The 27625-nt window shown below is 39.6% G+C and overlaps 1 protein-coding gene across 1 annotated transcript in view; it reads right to left on the minus strand.

Moving 5' to 3' along the window:
* MTHFD1L (methylenetetrahydrofolate dehydrogenase (NADP+ dependent) 1 like) overlaps window positions 1–27625 on the minus strand; it is a 310972-nt gene that overhangs the window by 215734 nt on the left and 67613 nt on the right. The window contains exons 12-15 of the mRNA XM_077283047.1: window positions 26619–26755; window positions 24718–24764; window positions 23126–23233; window positions 21945–22019 (exon numbers count right to left, since the gene is read on the minus strand). Coding sequence (XP_077139162.1) covers window positions 21945–22019; window positions 23126–23233; window positions 24718–24764; window positions 26619–26755 — 367 coding nt within the window. The remainder of the gene's footprint in view (window positions 1–21944; window positions 22020–23125; window positions 23234–24717; window positions 24765–26618; window positions 26756–27625) is intronic.

Raw genomic sequence — 27625 nt, forward strand, 5'->3', positions numbered from 1 at the left:
TGCTTAGATGTCACCCTACGTCTATTAGAATCTATTTCAACAGTATTGTCACCCAAGGTTGAAGGATAACCCCTGTCCTGAAATTTCTTGTCCATTTCAATATGTCTGGTGGTGCGTTGTATCGGATCGGAGACAATTCTCCTAACCCTATCGTGCTGAGACTTAGGTAATGCTTTCTTTACATGACGTGGATGGTTGCTACTATATAAAAGTAAACTATTTTTGTCCGTAGACTTCACATATAGGTCAGTGTCGACCGTACCATCTGCCCGTATGATCACAAGAGTATCTAAAAAATTGATAGATTGATCATTATACTGTAAGGAAAAGGTAATATTAGATGTACAGGAATTTAAGTCCGCATGAAAACTTTGAAGGGTTGTTTCATCACCAGTCCAAATGAAAAATACATCGTCTCCTGACGAAGAAGCGAAACGTGCGTTGAGGCGGCAGGGACGCCACGTAAACAAGTCACGGTCTTATGTAAGTGCTGCTCTTTACCATTATATGCTCCAATGTTACCGGCAATTTTGCAGGGCGTTCTACTGTGCCCCTATATTTAGTAGTTGATAGCATTGTGGATAATAATCTTTATAAGGTTAATAGCAATACAGGCACTTTACTTGATCTCTAGTTACACACATATTTATTGTGGTAGTGTCCCTGCTTTCCTAGTAGTCACCTTGTTCTGTGATTTTAATTGTATAAATATTTAATAAAAATTATTTAGTGTAAATTGGCACAGTATACTGGTTTTCTTCTATGTTGTTCTTCTATCGTCAATAAAACGTCTCCAAAATAAAACATTTGATGAAAATAATGGATGACAGAATACATACGATGTCTCATAGAAGTCCATGAATATATTCGCGAGTGGGGGCGCAACATTTGACCCCATTGCTGTGCCTTTCCTTTGAACATAAAATTGGTCTTCAAACAGGAAATAGTTTTTAGTGAGAATAATAGTTAATGCATCAATACAAAACTGTAACTGATTTTCAGAAAATTTAGCATGTGTAGTGACATATTTGATAACTGACTGAAGACCTTCCTGATGATCAATGTTGGTGTATAAACTGGACACATCCATGGTAACCAGTATGCTGCCAGGAGGTAAGGGACCCAAACTTCTAAGTAATTGTAAGAAATGAGTGGTATCTTTCAAATACGATCTCATAAAAGGCACAAGTGGTGATAGAATCTTTTCTAACGTAATCGCAAGTGGTGATAATATCGAGTTAGTGGAAGCCACTATGGGTCTCCCGGGGGGTCTAAGCAGGTTTTTATGAATCTTCGGCAATGTGTATAGTACTGGGATAACCGGATGATTATTAATGAGGAACTCCCCCAGTTTTTGATCAATGACCCCTAATGATAGATAATGTGACACCAAACTTCTAATCTCTCTTCCAATATCAAAAGTTGGATTATTAGACACAGGCATATAAGTATCAGTATCACTCAACTGCGACAGAATCTCATTAACATAATAAATTCGATCTAATACCACGATTGCTCCTCCTTTATCAGCAGGTTTTATGATTAAATTTCTGTTATTTTTTAAGTCCATCAGTGATCTATATTCTTCCTTAGATAGGTTGTTTTTGACCTTAACAAGACCTTTATCTATGGATCCCAAAATTTCTTTAACATCTCTATTTACAACCTCAATAAAGGTCTCCACAAGATGATAAGACTTAGGAGGTTGAAAAGAACTGGGAATTCGTAAGTCCAGAGATTTTAATGAAAAGCCAGATGGCCTAGTCACTTCCGTAGTAGTCTCAAATGGTATAGTCGAGAAATGTACTTTGAGTCTCAAAGTTCTAAAAAATCTATGTAGTTCTTGATCCACCTGAAATGAGTCAAAATGTGGAACTGGACAAAAGGTTAAACCCTTTTGAAGAAGTGTCATATCTGTGGGGGAAAGGTTCTGGGAGGAAATGTTATACACGATGTATTTATAGGACGAAATCTTCCTACCTGCGATCTCGTAGCCATTCTCTGTCGATCCACGTTTCCTCCTTCCCCTCCGCGTTTTCCTCGATGTGAGCGGGCACGACGTGCTTCTAAAAAAGGTACTCGTGAGGGCCCAAAGTCGCTGTCTGAGCTGTTTGAAAATGAACTGTAACTTCTTCGAAAGGGTCTCCTGAATGAACCAGTAGAGCGCCATCGATAAACTTGATTGTTGCTATAATCATCCGCATCTCTGAGGAACTTAGTTTTCTTCTTTTCCTGGAGACTGTTACGGAATTCAGTGATAGTATTATCTAATTTCGTTTTAAGTACCTTGAAATCATCAGGTGATGAAGTTTCAATAAGTTGCTGTTCACTCGTGGAGATCTTCTTTTTTAATTCCGAAATTTCCCTCTGTAGGAAATCAATTGTCAGAACCATCAGGTCCATAGAACATTTGTTGAGTATAGACTCAAATTTGACACAATAATCCGTGTTCTCGTGAAATAATGTAGGTCTCAATGAAACCCTGAGGCCCCTAGGAATACGTTGTACCTTGTGATACTCCGCCAATGTGATCGAGTGCAAGTCCAATGCTGTAAATCTTCGCAGATCTCTTTCGAAATCTCTAGTTCGAAGTTCTTCAGATGGTGTATGTAAGAAGGTCCCCGGGGTCGTAACTCGAGAAATGATATCAGATGTTTCATCCGCATTGTATGATAGTCAAAAAAGACATTTCCAGAAATTTAAAAATAAATTAGGAATAGTATAGGAATGATACAAAACACAGGAGCACACCTCCTAAAAAACATAGATCCAGAGTAAATCAAGGAGTAGCTCACTGTTTTTAATGATAACAGGTGCTCTAGAAAAATATAAAGTCTTATGAAAAAAATCTGGCACACTGTTGTTTCAAGCAAAAATGAAATAATTTTATTAGGAATATTTTATTTTCTTTCCATATTCAAATCAATATCGCACAATAAAGGACCATTGAGGTATATGATATGGGTATCAAAATTCAACGTTTCGGCTATATCATAAGCCTTTATCAAGAGATACCTAAATGTAAAATAAAATGACATAGAATCATATTCCATACATCACAAAATTAGAATAGAACAATAAAGTATATACATACACAATTGTATAGCAAAACTTGAGATAAGTAACAATGATTCAATGATTCATAGATACAGGACTCTATCATACATATAGAGAACACAGATGATTGCTGTCAAAAACAAGTCATCTAAATGAATATGGTGAATATCGCAGAAGATTTTATATAAAAATCATATGAAAAAATAATATTATTGCATCTTCAGGTAGCTGCAAAAACTAAAATAATAAGTGTATAAAATCTTCTGCGATATTCACCATATTCATTTAGGTGACTTGTTTTTGACAGCAATCATCTGTGTTCTCTATATGTATGATAGAGTCCTGTATCTATGAATCATTGTTACTTATCTCAAGTTTTGCTATACAATTGTGTATGTATATACTTTATTGTTCTATTCTAATTTTGTGATGTATGGAATATGATTCTATGTCATTTTATTTTACATTTAGGTATCTCTTGATAAAGGCTTATGATATAGCCGAAACGTTGAATTTTGATAATGATATCATATACCTCAATGGTCCTTTATTGTGCGATATTGATTTGAATATGGAAAGAAAATAAAATATTCCTAATAAAATTATTTCATTTTTGCTTGAAACAACAGTGTGCCAGATTTTTTTCATAAGACTGTTTATATTTTTCTAGAGCACCTGTTATCATTAAAAACAGTGAGCTACTCCTTGATTTACTCTGGATCTATGTTTTTTAGGAGGTGTGCTCCTGTGTTTTGTATCATTCCTATACTATTCCTAATTTATTTTTAAATTTCTGGAAATGTCTTTTTTGACTATCATACAATGCGGATGAAACATCTGATATCATTTCTCGAGTTACGACCCCGGGGACCTTCTTACATACACCATCTGAAGAACTTCGAACTAGAGATTTCGAAAGAGATCTGCGAAGATTTACAGCATTGGACTTGCACTCGATCACATTGGCGGAGTATCACAAGGTACAACGTATTCCTAGGGGCCTCAGGGTTTCATTGAGACCTACATTATTTCACGAGAACACGGATTATTGTGTCAAATTTGAGTCTATACTCAACAAATGTTCTATGGACCTGATGGTTCCGACAATTGATTTCCTACAGAGGGAAATTTCGGAATTAAAAAAGAAGATCTCCACGAGTGAACAGCAACTTATTGAAACTTCATCACCTGATGATTTCAAGGTACTTAAAACGAAATTAGATAATACTATCTCTGAATTCCGTAACAGTCTCCAGGAAAAGAAGAAAACTAAGTTCCTCAGAGATGCGGATGATTATAGCAACAATCAAGTTTATCGATGGCGCTCTACTGGTTCATTCAGGAGACCCTTTCGAAGAAGTTACAGTTCATTTTCAAACAGCTCAGACAGCGACTTTGGGCCCTCACGAGTACCTTTTTTAGAAGCACGTCGTGCCCGCTCACATCGAGGAAAACGCGGAGGGGAAGGAGGAAACGTGGATCGACAGAGAATGGCTACAAGATCGCAGGTAGGAAGATTTCGTCCTATAACAACATCGTGTATAACATTTCCTCCCAGAACCTTTCCCCCACAGATATGACACTTCTTCAAAAGGGTTTAACCTTTTGTCCAGTTCCACATTTTGACTCATTTCAGGTGGATCAAGAACTACATAGATTTTTTAGAACTTTGAGACTCAAAGTACATTTCTCGACTATACCATTTGAGACTACTACGGAAGTGACTAGGCCATCTGGCTTTTCATTAAAATCTCTGGACTTACGAATTCCCAGTTCTTTTCAACCTCCTAAGTCTTATCATCCTGTGGAGACCTTTATTGAGGTTGTAAATAGAGATGTTAAAGAAATTTTGGGATCCATAGATAAAGGTCTTGTTAAGGTCAAAAACAACCTATCTAAGGAAGAATATAGATCACTGATGGACTTAAAAAATAACAGAAATTTAATCATAAAACCTGCTGATAAAGGAGGAGCAATCGTGGTATTAGATCGAATTTATTATGTTAATGAGATTCTGTCGCAGTTGAGTGATACTGATACTTATATGCCTGTGTCTAATAATCCAACTTTTGATATTGGAAGAGAGATTAGAAGTTTGGTGTCACATTATCTATCATTAGGGGTCATTGATCAAAAACTGGGGGAGTTCCTCATTAATAATCATCCGGTTATCCCAGTACTATACACATTGCCGAAGATTCATAAAAACCTGCTTAGACCCCCCGGGAGACCCATAGTGGCTTCCACTAACTCGATATTATCACCACTTGCGATTACGTTAGAAAAGATTCTATCACCACTTGTGCCTTTTATGAGATCGTATTTGAAAGATACCACTCATTTCTTACAATTACTTAGAACAGTGATGGCGAACCTATGACACGCGTGTCAGTGCTGACACGCGTAGTCATTTTCAGTGACATGCCGGCCGCCGGCCGCGGCCCCATAGAAATTGCATCTTTACATTGCATGCCATCCGATCCGATTTTATCGGATCGGATGCCATGCAGGAGGTCTGTGGGTCCAAACAACAGAGCTCCGGCACAGAGCGTCTAGGCCTGGGACTTCCGGTAGGCCCGGCGCAGCTCCCGGAAGTCCCAGGCCTCCGCGCGGGTCGGATGCCATGCAGGAGGTCTGTGGGCCCAAACAACAGAGCTCCGGTGCAGAGCGTCTAGGCCTGGGACTTCCGGTAGGCCAGGCGCAGCTCCAGGAAGTCCCAGGCCTCTGCGTCGGAGCTGTGTTGTTTGGGCGGCATTGCGCTGCTCCCTGCTTCGCCGGCCGGAAAGATCGGACCTACCGGTCCCATGCCTAGAGTCCGCTCTGCGCCCTAGCTCTGTTGGGTGGCATTGCGCTGCTCCCTGCTGCGCCGGCCAGAAGTCCCAGGCTGCACTTCTGAGGCCTGAGGAGATCGCTGTCTGGAGACCCTGTGATTGCTGTCTGCAGGCCCTGTGATTGCTGTCTGCAGGCCCTGTGACAACTACAGCAACCATCATCCAGTGAACTGTGGGGTGTCATTTGCCATTACTAAGATAAGTGAGGGGGAGGCTGGAAGAGGCCTGTGCTATGGGTGCCGTTTCCCGCCATTAGGAACGCCATCTTGCAGCATAGTACAGACTCCATTTCACCACCATTACTGTTTGTGGTGCATCCTTATTAACCCCTATTTCTGCTAATTGCCTGCAGGGATAACTATAAATCTTCTCTCATGGAGAAGCCACAAAATAAAAAACCAAAGTTAAGTAAAGGGAGTGGTAGTAGCAGTAGCAGACCCTTTCAAGAGACATGGACTGAGATGTATGGCATTATAGAAAAAAATGGCAGATCATTTTGCGTTCTATGTAGTGAAACGGTAGTAAGCAGAACGTGGAATGTAAATAGACATTTTGAAACTAATCATTCCCAGCTCTTGAAAAAAAGTGAGGATGAAAGGAAGGAATACATTTCCAGGCAGCTACACCTTCATAAGAGCCAATCTAATTCCATCCTTAAATTTGTAAAAAGCTCTACAAATTTAACATCTGCAAGTCTGAGCATTGCTCACTCCATAGCTCAGCATGGAAAAGCACTCAGTGAGGGAGAATTTATTAAAGATACTCTCTTAAGATGTGCACCAGTTCTATTTCATGATATGCAGAATAAAGATGCAATTATTAAGAGAATATCTGAGTTACCACTGAGTAGAAATATCATAAAAGACCGAATAATGAGACTGAACACAAACGTACAACATCAATTAAAGAGAGACATAAGTAATTGTAAATATTTTTCGATCTCTCTTGACGAAACTACTGATGTCACATCACATGTTCAGTTGGCCATTATTGGTCGATATTCTGATGGTCTCACAATGAGAGAAGAGTTGATAAAGTTAGTATCAGTGCCAACAAGTACATCAGGAAGTGAAATATGTAAGGTTGTTATGCAAACATTCTGTGACCTAAGCATTGATATCTCTAAAGTTGTGTCAGTGACGACAGATGGGGCACCAAACATGGTGGGGAAAAAAGTCGGATTTGTTAAATTGTTTACGGAAGGTATTGGACATCCGATTGTGCCTTTTCATTGTATTATCCATCAGGAGGCTTTATGTGCCAAAGCAGGATTCACTGAATTAAACGACTTAATGTCAGTTGTTACAAATATAGTTAATTTAATAGCTGCTCGCCCCCTTCGCAAGCGAGAATTTTCTGCACTTTTACTGGAGGTTGATTCCACCTACAGTGGACTGCTGATATACAATAATGTAAGATGGCTGAGCCGAGGCAAAGTTCTTGAGCGCTTTGTGGAGTGCTTTGAAGAAATGAAGGTATTTCTTGAGGATAAGGATCTGGGAAACTTTCCTCAGCTCTATGATTCTACGTGGGTCAACAACCTGATGTTTTTTACAGATCTCTCTGTTCATATTAATGAACTGAACTTAAAGCTACAAGGTTTTGGCAAAAGTATTGACGTTATGTTTGGATACATAAAAGCTTTTGAAAGTAAACTTAAAATTTTCAAGCGAGATGTAGAAACTAAAACTTATAAGTATTTTCCTCGAGTAACAAAGTATTTTGAGAAGGCCAGTGCAGCTGTACAAAATGAAATGGAACCCTTGCATATAAAGTACCAGCATGTTTTAGACTCGTTACTTGACCAGTTCAGTGATAGATTTCATCAATTTAGAAGCCTAGAACAGACCATGAAAATAATTAAGTATCCTGATGTAGTAGTCTACAGTAGTTTGGAATTAAATGGTTTCCAGTGGATACAAATTGATGATTTGGAGATGCAACTTGCAGAATTTCAGGACAGCATCTGGGCTCAGGTGTTTGTTGACTTGAGGTCAAAGCTTGAGAATCTAGAAAGGTGCCGCTTGGAGAATCAAGAGGAGTGCCACTATGAACAGGAAATTTGGAGTGCCTGGAATAGGTTACCAGACACTTTTAGCACCCTGAAAAATATAGCAATGGCTTTACTCACTATTTTTCCCTCTACCTACTTTTGTGAGACCTTATTCTCAGCATTAAATAATATCAAAAGCAACAAAAGAAACAGATTGACAGATGAACTTAGTAGCGCTTGCTTGGGCTTGAAGTGTACAAAATACCAACCTTCAATTGAACATTTAGCTAGTGAAATTCAGCAACAAAAAAGTCACTAAATTTAGTGATGGCGAACCTGTGGCAGTCCAGCTGTTGCAAAACTACAATTCCCATCATGCCTGGCCATTCCAAGCAAAAGCTTTGGCTGTGAAGACATGATGGGAATTGTAGTTTTGCAACAGCTGAAGTGCCACAGGTTCGCCATTGCAAGAATTCCCCCTCCCCCTCACTTATCTTAGTTCACGGCACCCCACACAAGTTAAATAATAGCAAGACCAACAAAAGAAACCAACTGACAGATGAACAAAGAAGTCACTAAGCAGGTAAGTTAAATAATTATAATTATACATATTTGTTATTTAAACTATACATGTCGCAAAATTATGGTTTTTTATCAAGGTGACACACCACCCAAGTTATGCTCGGTTTTTTGGCGAATTTTGACACATCAAGCTCAAAAGGTTGCCCATCACTGACTTAGAAGTTTGGGTCCCTTACCTCCTGGCAGCATACTGGTTACCATGGATGTGTCCAGTTTATACACCAACATTGATCATCAGGAAGGTCTTCAGTCAGTTATCAAATATGTCACTACACATGCTAAATTTTCTGAAAATCAGTTACAGTTTTGTATTGATGCATTAACTATTATTCTCACTAAAAACTATTTCCTGTTTGAAGACCAATTTTATGTTCAAAGGAAAGGCACAGCAATGGGGTCAAATGTTGCGCCCCCACTCGCGAATATATTCATGGACTTCTATGAGACATCGTATGTATACTGTCATCCATTATTTTCATCAAATGTTTTATTTTGGAGACGTTTTATTGACGATGTATTTTTCATTTGGACTGGTGATGAAACAACCCTTCAAAGTTTTCATGCGGACTTAAATTCCTGTACATCTAATATTACCTTTTCCTTACAGTATAATGATCAATCTATCAATTTTTTAGATACTCTTGTGATCATACGGGCAGATGGTACGGTCGACACTGACCTATATGTGAAGTCTACGGACAAAAATAGTTTACTTTTATATAGTAGCAACCATCCACGTCATGTAAAGAAAGCATTACCTAAGTCTCAGCACGATAGGGTTAGGAGAATTGTCTCCGATCCGATACAACGCACCACCAGACATATTGAAATGGACAAGAAATTTCAGGACAGGGGTTATCCTTCAACCTTGGGTGACAATACTGTTGAAATAGATTCTAATAGACGTAGGGTGACATCTAAGCATCCTAGAATTGCCTTCGTTAGTGTCTTTCATCCTTTTAAGCAACGCATTCAACAATGTATATTGAAACATTGGAACATTTTACAAAACTCGTATCCTACTATTCCCGAATTCAACACCAGACCTATGTTTTGTGATAAGAGATCCAACAATCTGAGGAATTTTTTAGTAAGGGCTGATGTGGGCTCTTCTAGATCTTTGGTGAATTTCAGTACCCCACGTAATGGGACATTTCCTTGTTTGGGATGTCTACAGTGCTCTGATGTGATGAAGGGGGATTCATTTACTCATCCACGATCTGGACAAAGATTTCCTATAAAAGGACATTTTACGTGTGACTCATCATTCGTTATATATTTGATTAAGTGTCCATGCGGTCTCGGATATGTGGGTGAAACCACCCAACATATCCGGGACCGTATCTCCCAGCACAAATCTACAATTCGATGTAGGCGTACTCTTCTCCCGGTTCCTGCTCATTTTGCCCAAAATAATCATACAATTGCCCAACTCAGATATCAAGTTATTGATTGGATACCCCCTATGAGAAGGGGTGGTAATAGAATAGAAAAATTAAAGGTACGGGAATCTTACTGGATTCACAAATTACAAACTCTTTCTCCATTTGGTCTCAATAGGGAATATGAGGTTATGCATTACGTGACTTTATCTACATAGACCCGATACTATCCATCCCTATTCTTTATTTTAGTCATGGTCCTTTATAACATTCATTACATATTACAGAAATACAGATATGGTATATCTATCATTATTTATTTTATTTTATTATTTATTTATTTTTTTTATTTTTTTATTGTTCTGTCTTAAATATAATTGAGTATTGTGCACGTTATAATGTAAGCGGCAGATATAACAATATTTTTCTTATTGTGTTTCTTGTTTTTCCTCTGTTTTACAGACAGGCGCTGATCCTCGCTGATCTAGTAAATGGGAGAGTCACATGATCTGCCGGGTTACTCGGCTTTTTTCGGCGGCACTCGGCTCCTTTCGGCTTATTAGCCGTGCATGCGCACTTCACACTGTCACCCGGAAGTACTCACATAACCGGCTTTTTTGGGCTGTATAAGAGGACGCATGTTTTAGCGTCCTGACACCGCACTCCGGACCTCTGCAAGCACCCGAATCCATTGTTTAGGGTAAGATCACGCTTTTTATTTGGTGAATGTTAGCATCGAGGACTTTATTTGGTTGTACCATATTCCGGATCTTTCAAGCAATATACTTTACCGCCTTTAGCAACACGATGTTATCTAGCACTAAGAATCACACTTCTCTTGTGATGTTATCGGGTATTTGCTGTATGACGGACTTCACTTTGTTTATTTTCTGATTCACCTTCTGGTTTTTGGCAGTGTCAGATTGGGCTCTTAATCTCTGTCTCTTGACACTTATTATTTTAGTTTTTGCAGCTACCTGAAGATGCAATAATATTTTTTCATATGATTTTTATATAAAATCTTCTGCGATATTCACCATATTCATTTAGGTGACTTGTTTTTGACAGCAATCATCTGTGTTCTCTATATGTATGATAGAGTCCTGTATCTATGAATCATTGAATCATTGTTACTTATCTCAAGTTTTGCTATACAATTGTGTATGTATATACTTTATTGTTCTATTCTAATTTTGTGATGTATGGAATATGATTCTATGTCATTTTATTTTACATTTAGGTATCTCTTGACAAAGGCTTATGATATAGCCGAAACGTTGAATTTTGATACCCATATCATATACCTCAATGGTCCTTTATTGTGCGATATTGATTTGAATATGGAAAGAAAATAAAATATTCCTAATAAAATTATTTCATTTTTGCTTGAAACAACAGTGTGCCAGATTTTTTTCATAAGACTGTTTATATTTTTCTAGAGCACCTGTTATCATTAAAAACAGTGAGCTACTCCTTGATTTACTCTGGATCTATGTTTTTTAGGAGGTGTGCTCCTGTGTTTTGTATCATTCCTATACTATTCCTAATTTATTTTTAAATTTCTGGAAATGTCTTTTTTGACTATCATACAATGCGGATGAAACATCTGATATCATTTCTCGAGTTACGACCCCGGGGACCTTCTTACATACACCATCTGAAGAACTTCGAACTAGAGATTTCGAAAGAGATCTGCGAAGATTTACAGCATTGGACTTGCACTCGATCACATTGGCGGAGTATCACAAGGTACAACGTATTCCTAGGGGCCTCAGGGTTTCATTGAGACCTACATTATTTCACGAGAACACGGATTATTGTGTCAAATTTGAGTCTATACTCAACAAATGTTCTATGGACCTGATGGTTCCGACAATTGATTTCCTACAGAGGGAAATTTCGGAATTAAAAAAGAAGATCTCCACGAGTGAACAGCAACTTATTGAAACTTCATCACCTGATGATTTCAAGGTACTTAAAACGAAATTAGATAATACTATCTCTGAATTCCGTAACAGTCTCCAGGAAAAGAAGAAAACTAAGTTCCTCAGAGATGCGGATGATTATAGCAACAATCAAGTTTATCGATGGCGCTCTACTGGTTCATTCAGGAGACCCTTTCGAAGAAGTTACAGTTCATTTTCAAACAGCTCAGACAGCGACTTTGGGCCCTCACGAGTACCTTTTTTAGAAGCACGTCGTGCCCGCTCACATCGAGGAAAACGCGGAGGGGAAGGAGGAAACGTGGATCGACAGAGAATGGCTACAAGATCGCAGGTAGGAAGATTTCGTCCTATAACAACATCGTGTATAACATTTCCTCCCAGAACCTTTCCCCCACAGATATGACACTTCTTCAAAAGGGTTTAACCTTTTGTCCAGTTCCACATTTTGACTCATTTCAGGTGGATCAAGAACTACATAGATTTTTTAGAACTTTGAGACTCAAAGTACATTTCTCGACTATACCATTTGAGACTACTACGGAAGTGACTAGGCCATCTGGCTTTTCATTAAAATCTCTGGACTTACGAATTCCCAGTTCTTTTCAACCTCCTAAGTCTTATCATCCTGTGGAGACCTTTATTGAGGTTGTAAATAGAGATGTTAAAGAAATTTTGGGATCCATAGATAAAGGTCTTGTTAAGGTCAAAAACAACCTATCTAAGGAAGAATATAGATCACTGATGGACTTAAAAAATAACAGAAATTTAATCATAAAACCTGCTGATAAAGGAGGAGCAATCGTGGTATTAGATCGAATTTATTATGTTAATGAGATTCTGTCGCAGTTGAGTGATACTGATACTTATATGCCTGTGTCTAATAATCCAACTTTTGATATTGGAAGAGAGATTAGAAGTTTGGTGTCACATTATCTATCATTAGGGGTCATTGATCAAAAACTGGGGGAGTTCCTCATTAATAATCATCCGGTTATCCCAGTACTATACACATTGCCGAAGATTCATAAAAACCTGCTTAGACCCCCCGGGAGACCCATAGTGGCTTCCACTAACTCGATATTATCACCACTTGCGATTACGTTAGAAAAGATTCTATCACCACTTGTGCCTTTTATGAGATCGTATTTGAAAGATACCACTCATTTCTTACAATTACTTAGAACAGTGATGGCGAACCTATGACACGCGTGTCAGTGCTGACACGCGTAGTCATTTTCAGTGACATGCCGGCCGCCGCCCGCGGCCCCATAGAAATTGCATCTTTACATTGCATGCCATCCGATCCGATTTTATCGGATCGGATGCCATGCAGGAGGTCTGTGGGTCCAAACAACAGAGCTCCGGCACAGAGCGTCTAGGCCTGGGACTTCCGGTAGGCCCGGCGCAGCTCCCGGAAGTCCCAGGCCTCCGCGCGGGTCGGATGCCATGCAGGAGGTCTGTGGGCCCAAACAACAGAGCTCCGGTGCAGAGCGTCTAGGCCTGGGACTTCCGGTAGGCCAGGCGCAGCTCCAGGAAGTCCCAGGCCTCTGCGTCGGAGCTGTGTTGTTTGGGCGGCATTGCGCTGCTCCCTGCTTCGCCGGCCGGAAAGATCGGACCTACCGGTCCCATGCCTAGAGTCCGCTCTGCGCCCTAGCTCTGTTGGGTGGCATTGCGCTGCTCCCTGCTGCGCCGGCCAGAAGTCCCAGGCTGCACTTCTGAGGCCTGAGGAGATCGCTGTCTGGAGACCCTGTGATTGCTGTCTGCAGGCCCTGTGATTGCTGTCTGCAGGCCCTGTGACAACTACAGCAACCATCATCCAGTGAACTGTGGGGTGTCATTTGCCATTACTAAGATAAGTGAGGGGGAGGCTGGAAGAGGCCTGTGCTATGGGTGCCGTTTCCCGCCATTAGGAACGCCATCTTGCAGCATAGTACAGACTCCATTTCACCACCATTACTGTTTGTGGTGCATCCTTATTAACCCCTATTTCTGCTAATTGCCTGCAGGGATAACTATAAATCTTCTCTCATGGAGAAGCCACAAAATAAAAAACCAAAGTTAAGTAAAGGGAGTGGTAGTAGCAGTAGCAGACCCTTTCAAGAGACATGGACTGAGATGTATGGCATTATAGAAAAAAATGGCAGATCATTTTGCGTTCTATGTAGTGAAACGGTAGTAAGCAGAACGTGGAATGTAAATAGACATTTTGAAACTAATCATTCCCAGCTCTTGAAAAAAAGTGAGGATGAAAGGAAGGAATACATTTCCAGGCAGCTACACCTTCATAAGAGCCAATCTAATTCCATCCTTAAATTTGTAAAAAGCTCTACAAATTTAACATCTGCAAGTCTGAGCATTGCTCACTCCATAGCTCAGCATGGAAAAGCACTCAGTGAGGGAGAATTTATTAAAGATACTCTCTTAAGATGTGCACCAGTTCTATTTCATGATATGCAGAATAAAGATGCAATTATTAAGAGAATATCTGAGTTACCACTGAGTAGAAATATCATAAAAGACCGAATAATGAGACTGAACACAAACGTACAACATCAATTAAAGAGAGACATAAGTAATTGTAAATATTTTTCGATCTCTCTTGACGAAACTACTGATGTCACATCACATGTTCAGTTGGCCATTATTGGTCGATATTCTGATGGTCTCACAATGAGAGAAGAGTTGATAAAGTTAGTATCAGTGCCAACAAGTACATCAGGAAGTGAAATATGTAAGGTTGTTATGCAAACATTCTGTGACCTAAGCATTGATATCTCTAAAGTTGTGTCAGTGACGACAGATGGGGCACCAAACATGGTGGGGAAAAAAGTCGGATTTGTTAAATTGTTTACGGAAGGTATTGGACATCCGATTGTGCCTTTTCATTGTATTATCCATCAGGAGGCTTTATGTGCCAAAGCAGGATTCACTGAATTAAACGACTTAATGTCAGTTGTTACAAATATAGTTAATTTAATAGCTGCTCGCCCCCTTCGCAAGCGAGAATTTTCTGCACTTTTACTGGAGGTTGATTCCACCTACAGTGGACTGCTGATATACAATAATGTAAGATGGCTGAGCCGAGGCAAAGTTCTTGAGCGCTTTGTGGAGTGCTTTGAAGAAATGAAGGTATTTCTTGAGGATAAGGATCTGGGAAACTTTCCTCAGCTCTATGATTCTACGTGGGTCAACAACCTGATGTTTTTTACAGATCTCTCTGTTCATATTAATGAACTGAACTTAAAGCTACAAGGTTTTGGCAAAAGTATTGACGTTATGTTTGGATACATAAAAGCTTTTGAAAGTAAACTTAAAATTTTCAAGCGAGATGTAGAAACTAAAACTTATAAGTATTTTCCTCGAGTAACAAAGTATTTTGAGAAGGCCAGTGCAGCTGTACAAAATGAAATGGAACCCTTGCATATAAAGTACCAGCATGTTTTAGACTCGTTACTTGACCAGTTCAGTGATAGATTTCATCAATTTAGAAGCCTAGAACAGACCATGAAAATAATTAAGTATCCTGATGTAGTAGTCTACAGTAGTTTGGAATTAAATGGTTTCCAGTGGATACAAATTGATGATTTGGAGATGCAACTTGCAGAATTTCAGGACAGCATCTGGGCTCAGGTGTTTGTTGACTTGAGGTCAAAGCTTGAGAATCTAGAAAGGTGCCGCTTGGAGAATCAAGAGGAGTGCCACTATGAACAGGAAATTTGGAGTGCCTGGAATAGGTTACCAGACACTTTTAGCACCCTGAAAAATATAGCAATGGCTTTACTCACTATTTTTCCCTCTACCTACTTTTGTGAGACCTTATTCTCAGCATTAAATAATATCAAAAGCAACAAAAGAAACAGATTGACAGATGAACTTAGTAGCGCTTGCTTGGGCTTGAAGTGTACAAAATACCAACCTTCAATTGAACATTTAGCTAGTGAAATTCAGCAACAAAAAAGTCACTAAATTTAGTGATGGCGAACCTGTGGCAGTCCAGCTGTTGCAAAACTACAATTCCCATCATGCCTGGCCATTCCAAGCAAAAGCTTTGGCTGTGAAGACATGATGGGAATTGTAGTTTTGCAACAGCTGAAGTGCCACAGGTTCGCCATTGCAAGAATTCCCCCTCCCCCTCACTTATCTTAGTTCACGGCACCCCACACAAGTTAAATAATAGCAAGACCAACAAAAGAAACCAACTGACAGATGAACAAAGAAGTCACTAAGCAGGTAAGTTAAATAATTATAATTATACATATTTGTTATTTAAACTATACATGTCGCAAAATTATGGTTTTTTATCAAGGTGACACACCACCCAAGTTATGCTCGGTTTTTTGGCGAATTTTGACACATCAAGCTCAAAAGGTTGCCCATCACTGACTTAGAAGTTTGGGTCCCTTACCTCCTGGCAGCATACTGGTTACCATGGATGTGTCCAGTTTATACACCAACATTGATCATCAGGAAGGTCTTCAGTCAGTTATCAAATATGTCACTACACATGCTAAATTTTCTGAAAATCAGTTACAGTTTTGTATTGATGCATTAACTATTATTCTCACTAAAAACTATTTCCTGTTTGAAGACCAATTTTATGTTCAAAGGAAAGGCACAGCAATGGGGTCAAATGTTGCGCCCCCACTCGCGAATATATTCATGGACTTCTATGAGACATCGTATGTATACTGTCATCCATTATTTTCATCAAATGTTTTATTTTGGAGACGTTTTATTGACGATGTATTTTTCATTTGGACTGGTGATGAAACAACCCTTCAAAGTTTTCATGCGGACTTAAATTCCTGTACATCTAATATTACCTTTTCCTTACAGTATAATGATCAATCTATCAATTTTTTAGATACTCTTGTGATCATACGGGCAGATGGTACGGTCGACACTGACCTATATGTGAAGTCTACGGACAAAAATAGTTTACTTTTATATAGTAGCAACCATCCACGTCATGTAAAGAAAGCATTACCTAAGTCTCAGCACGATAGGGTTAGGAGAATTGTCTCCGATCCGATACAACGCACCACCAGACATATTGAAATGGACAAGAAATTTCAGGACAGGGGTTATCCTTCAACCTTGGGTGACAATACTGTTGAAATAGATTCTAATAGACGTAGGGTGACATCTAAGCATCCTAGAATTGCCTTCGTTAGTGTCTTTCATCCTTTTAAGCAACGCATTCAACAATGTATATTGAAACATTGGAACATTTTACAAAACTCGTATCCTACTATTCCCGAATTCAACACCAGACCTATGTTTTGTGATAAGAGATCCAACAATCTGAGGAATTTTTTAGTAAGGGCTGATGTGGGCTCTTCTAGATCTTTGGTGAATTTCAGTACCCCACGTAATGGGACATTTCCTTGTTTGGGATGTCTACAGTGCTCTGATGTGATGAAGGGGGATTCATTTACTCATCCACGATCTGGACAAAGATTTCCTATAAAAGGACATTTTACGTGTGACTCATCATTCGTTATATATTTGATTAAGTGTCCATGCGGTCTCGGATATGTGGGTGAAACCACCCAACATATCCGGGACCGTATCTCCCAGCACAAATCTACAATTCGATGTAGGCGTACTCTTCTCCCGGTTCCTGCTCATTTTGCCCAAAATAATCATACAATTGCCCAACTCAGATATCAAGTTATTGATTGGATACCCCCTATGAGAAGGGGTGGTAATAGAATAGAAAAATTAAAGGTACGGGAATCTTACTGGATTCACAAATTACAAACTCTTTCTCCATTTGGTCTCAATAGGGAATATGAGGTTATGCATTACGTGACTTTATCTACATAGACCCGATACTATCCATCCCTATTCTTTATTTTAGTCATGGTCCTTTATAACATTCATTACATATTACAGAAATACAGATATGGTATATCTATCATTATTTATTTTATTTTATTATTTATTTATTTTTTTATTTTTTTATTGTTCTGTCTTAAATATAATTGAGTATTGTGCACGTTATAATGTAAGCGGCAGATATAACAATATTTTTCTTATTGTGTTTCTTGTTTTTCCTCTGTTTTACAGACAGGCGCTGATCCTCGCTGATCTAGTAAATGGGAGAGTCACATGATCTGCCGGGTTACTCGGCTTTTTTCGGCGGCACTCGGCTCCTTTCGGCTTATTAGCCGTGCATGCGCACTTCACACTGTCACCCGGAAGTACTCACATAACCGGCTTTTTTGGGCTGTATAAGAGGACGCATGTTTTAGCGTCCTGACACCGCACTCCGGACCTCTGCAAGCACCCGAATCCATTGTTTAGGGTAAGATCACGCTTTTTATTTGGTGAATGTTAGCATCGAGGACTTTATTTGGTTGTACCATATTCCGGATCTTTCAAGCAATATACTTTACCGCCTTTAGCAACACGATGTTATCTAGCACTAAGAATCACACTTCTCTTGTGATGTTATCGGGTATTTGCTGTATGACGGACTTCACTTTGTTTATTTTCTGATTCACCTTCTGGTTTTTGGCAGTGTCAGATTGGGCTCTTAATCTCTGTCTCTTGACACTTATTATTTTAGTTTTTGCAGCTACCTGAAGATGCAATAATATTTTTTCATATGATTTTTATATAAAATCTTCTGCGATATTCACCATATTCATTTAGGTGACTTGTTTTTGACAGCAATCATCTGTGTTCTCTATATGTATGATAGAGTCCTGTATCTATGAATCATTGAATCATTGTTACTTATCTCAAGTTTTGCTATACAATTGTGTATGTATATACTTTATTGTTCTATTCTAATTTTGTGATGTATGGAATATGATTCTATGTCATTTTATTTTACATTTAGGTATCTCTTGACAAAGGCTTATGATATAGCCGAAACGTTGAATTTTGATACCCATATCATATACCTCAATGGTCCTTTATTGTGCGATATTGATTTGAATATGGAAAGAAAATAAAATATTCCTAATAAAATTATTTCATTTTTGCTTGAAACAACAGTGTGCCAGATTTTTTTCATAAGACTGTTTATATTTTTCTAGAGCACCTGTTATCATTAAAAACAGTGAGCTACTCCTTGATTTACTCTGGACTAATGCAGTCACATCAGGGGGGATTCTGCTCTTCTAGCACTAATGCGGTCACATGAGGGGGGATTCTGCTCTTCTAGCACTAATGCAGTCACATCAGGGGGGATTCTGCTCTTCTAGTACTAATGCGGTCACATGAGGGGGGATTCTGCTCTTGTAGCACTAATGCGGTCACATGAGGGGGGATTCTGCTCTTCTAGCACTAATGCAGTCACATCAGGGGGGATTCTGCTCTTCTAGTACTAATGCGGTCACATGAGGGGGGATTCTGCTCTTCTAGCACTAATGCAGTCACATGAGGGGGGATTCTGCTCTTGTAGCACTAATGCGGTCACATGAGGGGGGATTCTGCTCTTCTAGCACTAATGCAGTCACATGAGGGGGGATTCTGCTCTTGTAGCACTAATGCGGTCACATGAGGGGGGATTCTGCTCTTCTAACACTTAGGGGCTCTGTATATGGAGTCCGCAAACTCTTCTAAAAAAAAAAATCTGCACACCAGGAGGCAAATAGCTCTCCATTCCTCCCGAGTCTCTCTGTATGGCCAAGTAGTACTGTACAGCCACATATGGGGTATTGCCACGGTCAGTAGAAATTGTAGGACAAATTTTGGTGTTATTTTTACCCACTTCTTGTGTGAAAATGTAAACTCTGAGGCTAAAACTAAATTTTGATGGTAAAAATGTAGTTACGGTATTTTTTCTTCAGTGCTCAATGGTATAAAATTCTGTGACACACCTGTGGTGTCAATATGATCACTGCACCCCTAAATGAATTCATTGAGAGGTATAGTTTGTAAAATGGGATCACTTATGGGGGATTCTGCTCTTCTGGCACCTCCCAGTGGGTCATGGCACCTGCAAACCATAACCGTAAAATCTGGCGCTCCTTGCCTTCTGAGCTTTACGCTGTGCCTGAAAAATATTCCCCGATTACATGTAGGGTGTATTGGCACACTCAGGGAAAAATAGACCTTGGTTTGTTGTAAAAAAAAAAAATACCTGGTAGCCCTTAGAAAAATTAAAAACTTGGGGCTAAAACAATATTTTTGTGAGGAAAATGTGATTTTATTATTTCACGGCTCAACGTTATAAAGTTCTGTGAAGCACCTGGGGGTTTAAGGAGCTTACAATGCATCTAAATACATTCCTTGAGGGGTCTATTTTCCAAAATGGAGTCACTTGTGTGGGTTTCCAATGTTTAGGCACATCAGGGGCTCTCCAAACGCAAAATGACGCCCGCTTATGATTCCAGGAAAATTTAGATTCAAAAAGTCACATGGCGCTTCTTCCCTTCCCTTCAAAATGACAGACAGGGAGAAAGCAGAGACATTTTCATGTAGAATTTTATTCAAGCTGCCATCATTTTGCTAATTGCTGAGTATGAATGAAGATTGCCCAAACCTACAGTAGGAGATGCAACTCTGAAGCACAAATTACTGCACTAGATTTCATCTGGTCAGATTAGGCAGACAAGAACATGGACGTGGACATTCAATTCTTAGGTCACTTCCCAAGGAATACAGACATGAAATGTAGGAAGGCTGGCAGCGTGCTGGCATCTTACATTTATGAGATCACTCAGGTCTGGGTTTACTCCCTTAAGTTGTCGCCAGTGTGCAAAGTGACCTTGATACAATCCATTGGTAAGATTATCATCGTTATTATAGAAAATGTAGATATATAAACACGATAATGGGATAAGTAGTGATATCCAAAATACACTCAGAACGAGTATTAACAACTACAATATACATTTTCTACAAACATTTGTCACAAGTAATGTCAGTGAGGTCATTACTCAGGGATAATTGAAACCAGATCACAAAACAATGTGCTTTCCCAGTCCCTGGTTGAATCCTCCTGCCATTTCGGCACGGAACACACCCATGTCTCATTTAACAACCCAGAATCCCATATGAATGTATACATTAGTAACTGAGCTACTGCCGCCTAGTGGCCTTATATAGCTAGTAGGTTTTATTTTTGCATTTTAGCACACTGTATTTTCTTTTACAGAATGATCTAGTCCTTTTGAGGAACCATTAAATATTCAGACTAAAAATGATCCCATTTATTTTAGTGCAGAAACTTGTGTCCAAACGATCTGGAAAGGAAAAAAGTCCAATCTCTACTCTTGCCATGCTGTAAGGAACAAAAGCAATGTCTGCTCTAAAACATCCAATTACAGCCAAGTTTCAAGAATTTTCTATTACACCTTTACATTTCAAAATGTCAAGGATGGACCCATTTCACCCATTGCAGCTTGGCCCAAATGGGAACATTCCACCCTCATGTGGACATTATCCATGTCACCATTGAAAATTCAGTGTCCACTTTTGATAATGAGCCTCTGATTAAATTGTCGGAAGAAACATTTGCAACAAAGAGTGCACAAGTGTTGCTACTTCGCAGCTAAAAAGTACAATTATTTGGACAACTCAGAATGTGCTCGCCAGTATGGTCTTCAAAATGTCATGGATGGTCAGATTTGATCCACAGTAGCATGGTCTCAGAAGTTCACAGGTTCTTCTGTATGGCATTATGCCTCAGTACAACCATAGATGATAGGGTTCACACTTTCTGGTGAAGGAGGCTTAGCTGATATTGAACCCAGACAGCCCCTTCATACCCCTCAATGATGCACCAGAAGGGACACTGGTACCTGAATCTCTCCCCAGAACAGGTACCTGGAGCCATAGTTAGTGGAGCATGCAAGGTCTAATAATTTCTATGGGAAATCCAAAACTTGCCGAGTGTTTTATTGGATTGTTGTGACTCTCTAAAAAGGGGCTTTGAGAGGAAATGCTGGACCTCTGGTGAAGTCTATGGAAAATTTCATAACTTGCATACAATTATATCAGATATGGAAACTGCAGACCTCAGCTTGGCAGTTTCAATAAACACTTTTTTAGACATAAAAAATGGCTGCTTGTGCCCCCCACTTTGGAGACCAGCAATTACGCAGTTTAGAAGATAAAAAAAGTTAAAGAGATTTCAAAATCTATAGTGATTGGTGTTACCATTTAACAGTTACACCCTTTAATTAATACTTACCCTTAACCGAGCAATTTGGACTGGCGAAAACTTCCTTACTCCGTTAATGGAAGGAACAAGGCGGTTATATAAGGCCTGAAAAACAATATTTTTACTCATTAACAAATAATTCATGTCATACAAACATCAAGGTAGATAAAAGAAAAAAAACAAGAATTCTAATGTCGCTCATCCGAATGTATCCCGAAAGGGAAATGTTATGGGTGTAATGCTAAAATCTACACTATGTCCATAGAGTAAATGCCGGCACGCTCAGTATAGTTTTGCCCCATGTTGTCGGGCTAATAGTCGCATAGTTGATGGGAGGTATGTGTCACAGATGGAAGTTCTCTATGATGTAACCCGGAGTATTTTCTCTAGTGCATGTCAGCACTGGGAGGTTCATTTGTTGCACCTGGGTCCAGGTTGCGGGTAGCTAAGAGATGGGTGGGTCAGGTTACCCACATACCTCACTTCTGGGTGTGGTTACATCCTTATAATGGAGGCTGTTTGGCACATGGTCTGCATGTTGGGAGGGAGAAGGCCTCCTGTGTGTGTGTGGCTCCAGACCGAGCCCGAGGACTGGAAATTACTCCAGCCTGTGTGCCCACAGGCCTGACGCAGCAGTGACCTGCTATGGACATTTGTACTTTGTTTTTGCCTGATCTAAAGGCGGTTTACTTTCTGTTTTTGCTTCTGGGTTTATGAAGCAATAAACTCACATGAAGGAACAAGCCTCCTGTTTTCCTCCCGTCGTACCCACCATGAGTACAACCCCTACACCCATGACTTCAGCGGTGCTTTCCAGTAGCAGCAAAAAGTAGTAAAAACAATATGTAAACTATCCAGAGAAGTAGAAAATTACAGCACTACGTCATAAAAAAATTTAACAATCTTATTTCAAATTGTTAAAAAGCAACAGGAAGGCATGTGAAACAGTGGAGAGTGTCGACAACAGCAGTTTTGCACTAGGTAAGCACTTCTTGGTCCTCAAGGACCAGTAATAAGCACTTAGATAGCGCGAAACAGCTGTTGATAATTTACTTTTCTGTATAGTTTAAATTAAAATCTACAATGTTAACAAATTAAGAGGAAAAAAACAAAAACACACACAGCAAAGTTATTACACATAAAAAACACTTGAATCTTGGCCGTGCCCCAGTAAATATGTAACAGTTGGAGAGTCAGTAAATAACACTCACCTTGTCGGTCTGGGTGTTCTCATGAAGGATCCTTGCATCTATGGCAGCTGCCAGCAAATTATTGGCTGCTGTGATTGCATGGATGTCACCGGTTAAGTGCAAGTTAAACTGCAATTAAGAAAGACAGACATTGCACATACACTTTCTGAAACAGACTCCATTCTACTCATACACATTTTTTTTTCTTTCTTTATGGGCAGCTGTGACATGAGTACTCTAGTCTGACCACCAGTCAAAAAAAGGGTGCACTGTATGACAGGTCAGGCTATGACATCACACCTGGCAGCTCTTAAGACACGTCCCCTCGTCATCAAACTCTGCCATACCCGTTGCTCTGCATGTTCTCCCATGTAGCTAAAGATATCTTTACCGCTTTGTACAAAAAGACCAGTGATACAGTCAATTCTAAAACTCCCGTGACATATGCTGACTATCTATATGTAATGTGTGCAGATTATCCTATGGTTTCTAAGAAATTTATACTGATCTCATTACCTCCTGTTTTTAAGAGCTGACAGGGAGAACCCTATCACAAGCAGAAGGCAACGGAGACCGCCTGAAGCTGCATCACACAGAATACACAAACTGCAATTCAAGTTAGAGAACCACAGGTTTATGTAGCTGCTTTATCACTTACTGCACTTAGATTTGACTAAGAGCTGAGCAAGTGCAGTGTGTTCAGACTCAGCCCACTCTACAAAGCCAGAGGTGTTATGGCAAACATGTGACATTCAGAGGGGGGAGGGGGAAGGATTATTTTGAGTTGTATTCCCACTATTACTTGATCCCAGCAACACAGATTGGCTAGCAAGCAGCTGCCCTGATGATATATCTCACACTGAACTTTCAGAACGTCCTTCTGTAGGATGAAAGCTCTTTGATCACAAATTATTGTTTTGGGTACTTTATACAGATGCTCCTTGTATAATGTGTTCCAGTCTCACAGCAGTTATAAGAAATGTTGGTTTAGACTTTCCTTATTAATACATTATATTTGAGATGAATAGTAATTGATTAAGTATATACAAAAAGCCTATTTATTTCAAAAATTAGATATTTATAGTTACTACCATATGCAGTGTGGGCAATATACATGAATATTGCATAAGTGTTCAGACTCATCGGCATACTAGGAGTAAATTGCCATTTCAAAGATTAGATATAAAATAAAAAAAATAAAAAAATGAGGTTTATAAAAAATAAAGAACTTAAATTCTTAAAATTGTTAACAAGCAAGGTCTGCATATTTTTTGGAATAATTCATAATTGGGTATTCAAATCAGTAAGTAATAACTCAATCAGGAATTATTCCAAAAAATCTTCAGCCAGACGCTGAAGCCATTCTTTTCTTGCATTGTATTGATATGGCTGGTCTCCTATGGAACAGGTACCCTCATTCAGGTAATTAAAAAAAGAAAGAAATTAAAGCATTCTATACACTCGTAAATGTGGACCTCCCAGTGCAAAAAATATTCTTATCAACATGACGCCTTTGTTCAAAAGAAATACATAAAAAAAAAAAAAATTACCAACCCATGTATGCAAAGATGAACTTATGGTTGTAATAACATTAATATTGTTTTAGCCCATACCTCTTCCATAGGAATAACTTGTGCGTATCCACCCCCTGCTGCTCCACCTAAAACATGGACAGGGTCACATAGTGTGTGAAGGGTTCTCATGCTTTAACGTTTCTGAGAAAGAATACTAGTAAAATGTATGGTTTATTTCACAGCAAACGGTATAAACGAGCCTAGCAAGTGATTCCATGGAAAACTGGAGGAACTAGATTAGCTCAAAGAGGACAAGATCGTTGACCTGTACAAGTAAAGCATGGATTCCGATACACAAACCGGAACGTAACCAGTTGGGAAGCCTTACATTCCTTACACTAAGGAGGAATAAAGAAATTCCAATCTGTGTTTTGGGATTTTGCAATCACCCAAAATTTCCCATATGATCGTAAATCTACATGTCGATACTTGTCAGTAAAGTTGCTCAAAGCTCTTCATGAGATGGATGGCATTCAGGCAGGATGTGGAGGACATACTCTGTAGACACAGACATCAGTTTCCCATGGTACTAGAATACACTAGAACTTGTACAGTTGCACAGAAATCCCCTAAACAGCGACCAAGCCCAGGTCTTATGGAAGCCCATATAAAAAAAATGAGTCAAGTGGTTACCATTTAGCCAAAGGGCTCATCAAAAACTTCTTTCAGAAATAAAAAAAGGTGGGTACTATGGGTGGCCCTATAACAGCACATATATTTTCTAAACATGAGGCAACTTAAAGACTAAGGCCGGTTTCACACTAGCGTTTGTGTACGCAGAATAGGGCTGCGTACGTCTTATCTTCAGATCCGCATACATCCACATCCGTCCTGCGTACCTATCTTTAACATGTTGCGTTCGGCGGGCACGTCAAAACGCCACATGGGAACGCATCCGCATACAACGCATGACCACACATGTCCTTGCGTACACAATGTTAAAGATAGGTATGCAGTACAGATGCGGATGTATGCGGATCTGAAGGTAAGTAATCAGCCCTATGCTGCGTACACAAACACTAGTGTGAAACAGGCCTATGTGCTGAAGGCTGCACATGGGGAACTCTCCCCACATATGATTTTTCCTATACAGAGGGTCACTCAATAAAATAAAATATGGGGTTTACTTTTTTGTAATGGATCCTATGGTGAACAGATGCCTATGAGTTCATCTATTGGGGTTTTACTGTAGGGGGGCAAATATCCTGAGCAACTTATGAGGTCTCATAAAAACTGACAAAACTCACAAAATTTGCCCAAACCAATAGTCTGAATTTAACTTTTCTAAAGGGAAGCTGTCACGCCAAAAATCGTTTATGAGATAAGGCCACCGGCATCAGGGGCTTATCTACAGCATTCTGTAATGCAGTGCGCAGGGAAAGGTCAGAGAGGCCCGGGCGCCTGCGCACTGCAGTACTTTGTTCTGCCCTCAACAGGGCAAAGTACGCCTGCGCAGGAGCCGCGGCAGAAAGACAAGAAAAGGACGTCATCGTATGAAGATAGGAGGCGCCGGACCGGACCGCGACACCCATCGGACCGGACTGCCCCTGGGTGAGTATAATATAACCTGTTTTTCTTATCTTTCAGGATACATCGGGGCTTATCTACAGCATTACAGAATGCAAGCCCCTGATGCCGGTGGGCTTAGTTCATAAACGATTTTTGGGGTGACAGATTCCCTTTAAGCAACTAAACAATTGGAAACTAGTGAAAATGAGATAGTCCTGCCATGTTCCCATCCACTGAAACTGATGGGAAACAAATGTCTGTTCTTTTAACATACTGTACATTAAACACATTCACTTCTAATGAGGAGTTGGACCCAAACCATGGCACCTTCAAAATCACTATGTGTAGGACACCAAGTGGGAACAGATTTCTTGTGATCTCATTATTTTACTAGGAAGTGGACACAAGAGGATAATGAAGTTGAAGCTCACCTTTGACTCCAAAAGTGGGTCCTTGTGAGGGCTGTCTCAGACATGCAAAGGAATTGATATTTTTATGAGCAGTCAGGGCCTGCACGAGCCCAATGGTAACGGTACTTTTTCCTTCCCCAAGAGGCGTCGGTGTTATTCTGTTGGATAAAACAAAAGCAAGAAAGACCGGAAGAAATTATTTTCTATATTGAAAACATTTTGAAACAGTCCCAAAAATTTTTTAAAGGCAAAAATTACCTCAAACTAAATATAACACATCCCTTAAATAAATACTTGTTTAGGGGAAAAGAGTCCATCCATTGCAAAAATTAATTTTAAAAGATCAAATTTTTCATGAGTTATATTAAAAACTATAATAATAAAAATTCAAGCAGGCAGAACATAAAGTATCATGCTGACATGATCAAAATGAATGCATCCTGTATAGAGTTTTCATATAGGGCAAAGTTGATTAGTCACATCATGTTTAGCCATCTGAATTGAACAAACATGATATGACTAAACTTTTTTTTTCCCTCACCCAGGTCATAGTTCAAAAAAATCCAGCATGCCGTGGCATCTACATTAAAGGGAACCTGTCACACCCCCCCCCCCCCCCCAGGCGTTTTTAACTAAAAGAGCCACATTGTGTAGCACTAACGCTGCATTCTGTCAAGGTGGCTCTTTTAGTTCGGGTCCCTGCAATAAATCGCTTTTATAATGTGCCCCTCATACCTCGAATTAGACCTGGGGGCATGTCTTTCCCCCTTGACACACACGCACCACAGCCGTCACTCAGGGCCTCTGCGCCCCGGGCGCTACCTACTCTTCGTTCATTAGCGTCCCCGGCGCCTGCGCTGTAAGTTCGAAGGGCAGCGCAACTGCGCATGCCCGAAAAAAAACGTAATTTTTGCAATGGACCATCTTCTCCCTAAACAAGTATTTATTTAACCCCTTCACCCCCAAGGGTGGTTTGCACGTTATGGACCGGGCCAATTTTTACAATTCTGACCACTGTCCATTTATGA

This window comes from Ranitomeya variabilis, chromosome 2 (genome assembly GCF_051348905.1).
Source record: "Ranitomeya variabilis isolate aRanVar5 chromosome 2, aRanVar5.hap1, whole genome shotgun sequence".
Lineage (NCBI taxonomy): Eukaryota > Metazoa > Chordata > Amphibia > Anura > Dendrobatidae > Ranitomeya > Ranitomeya variabilis.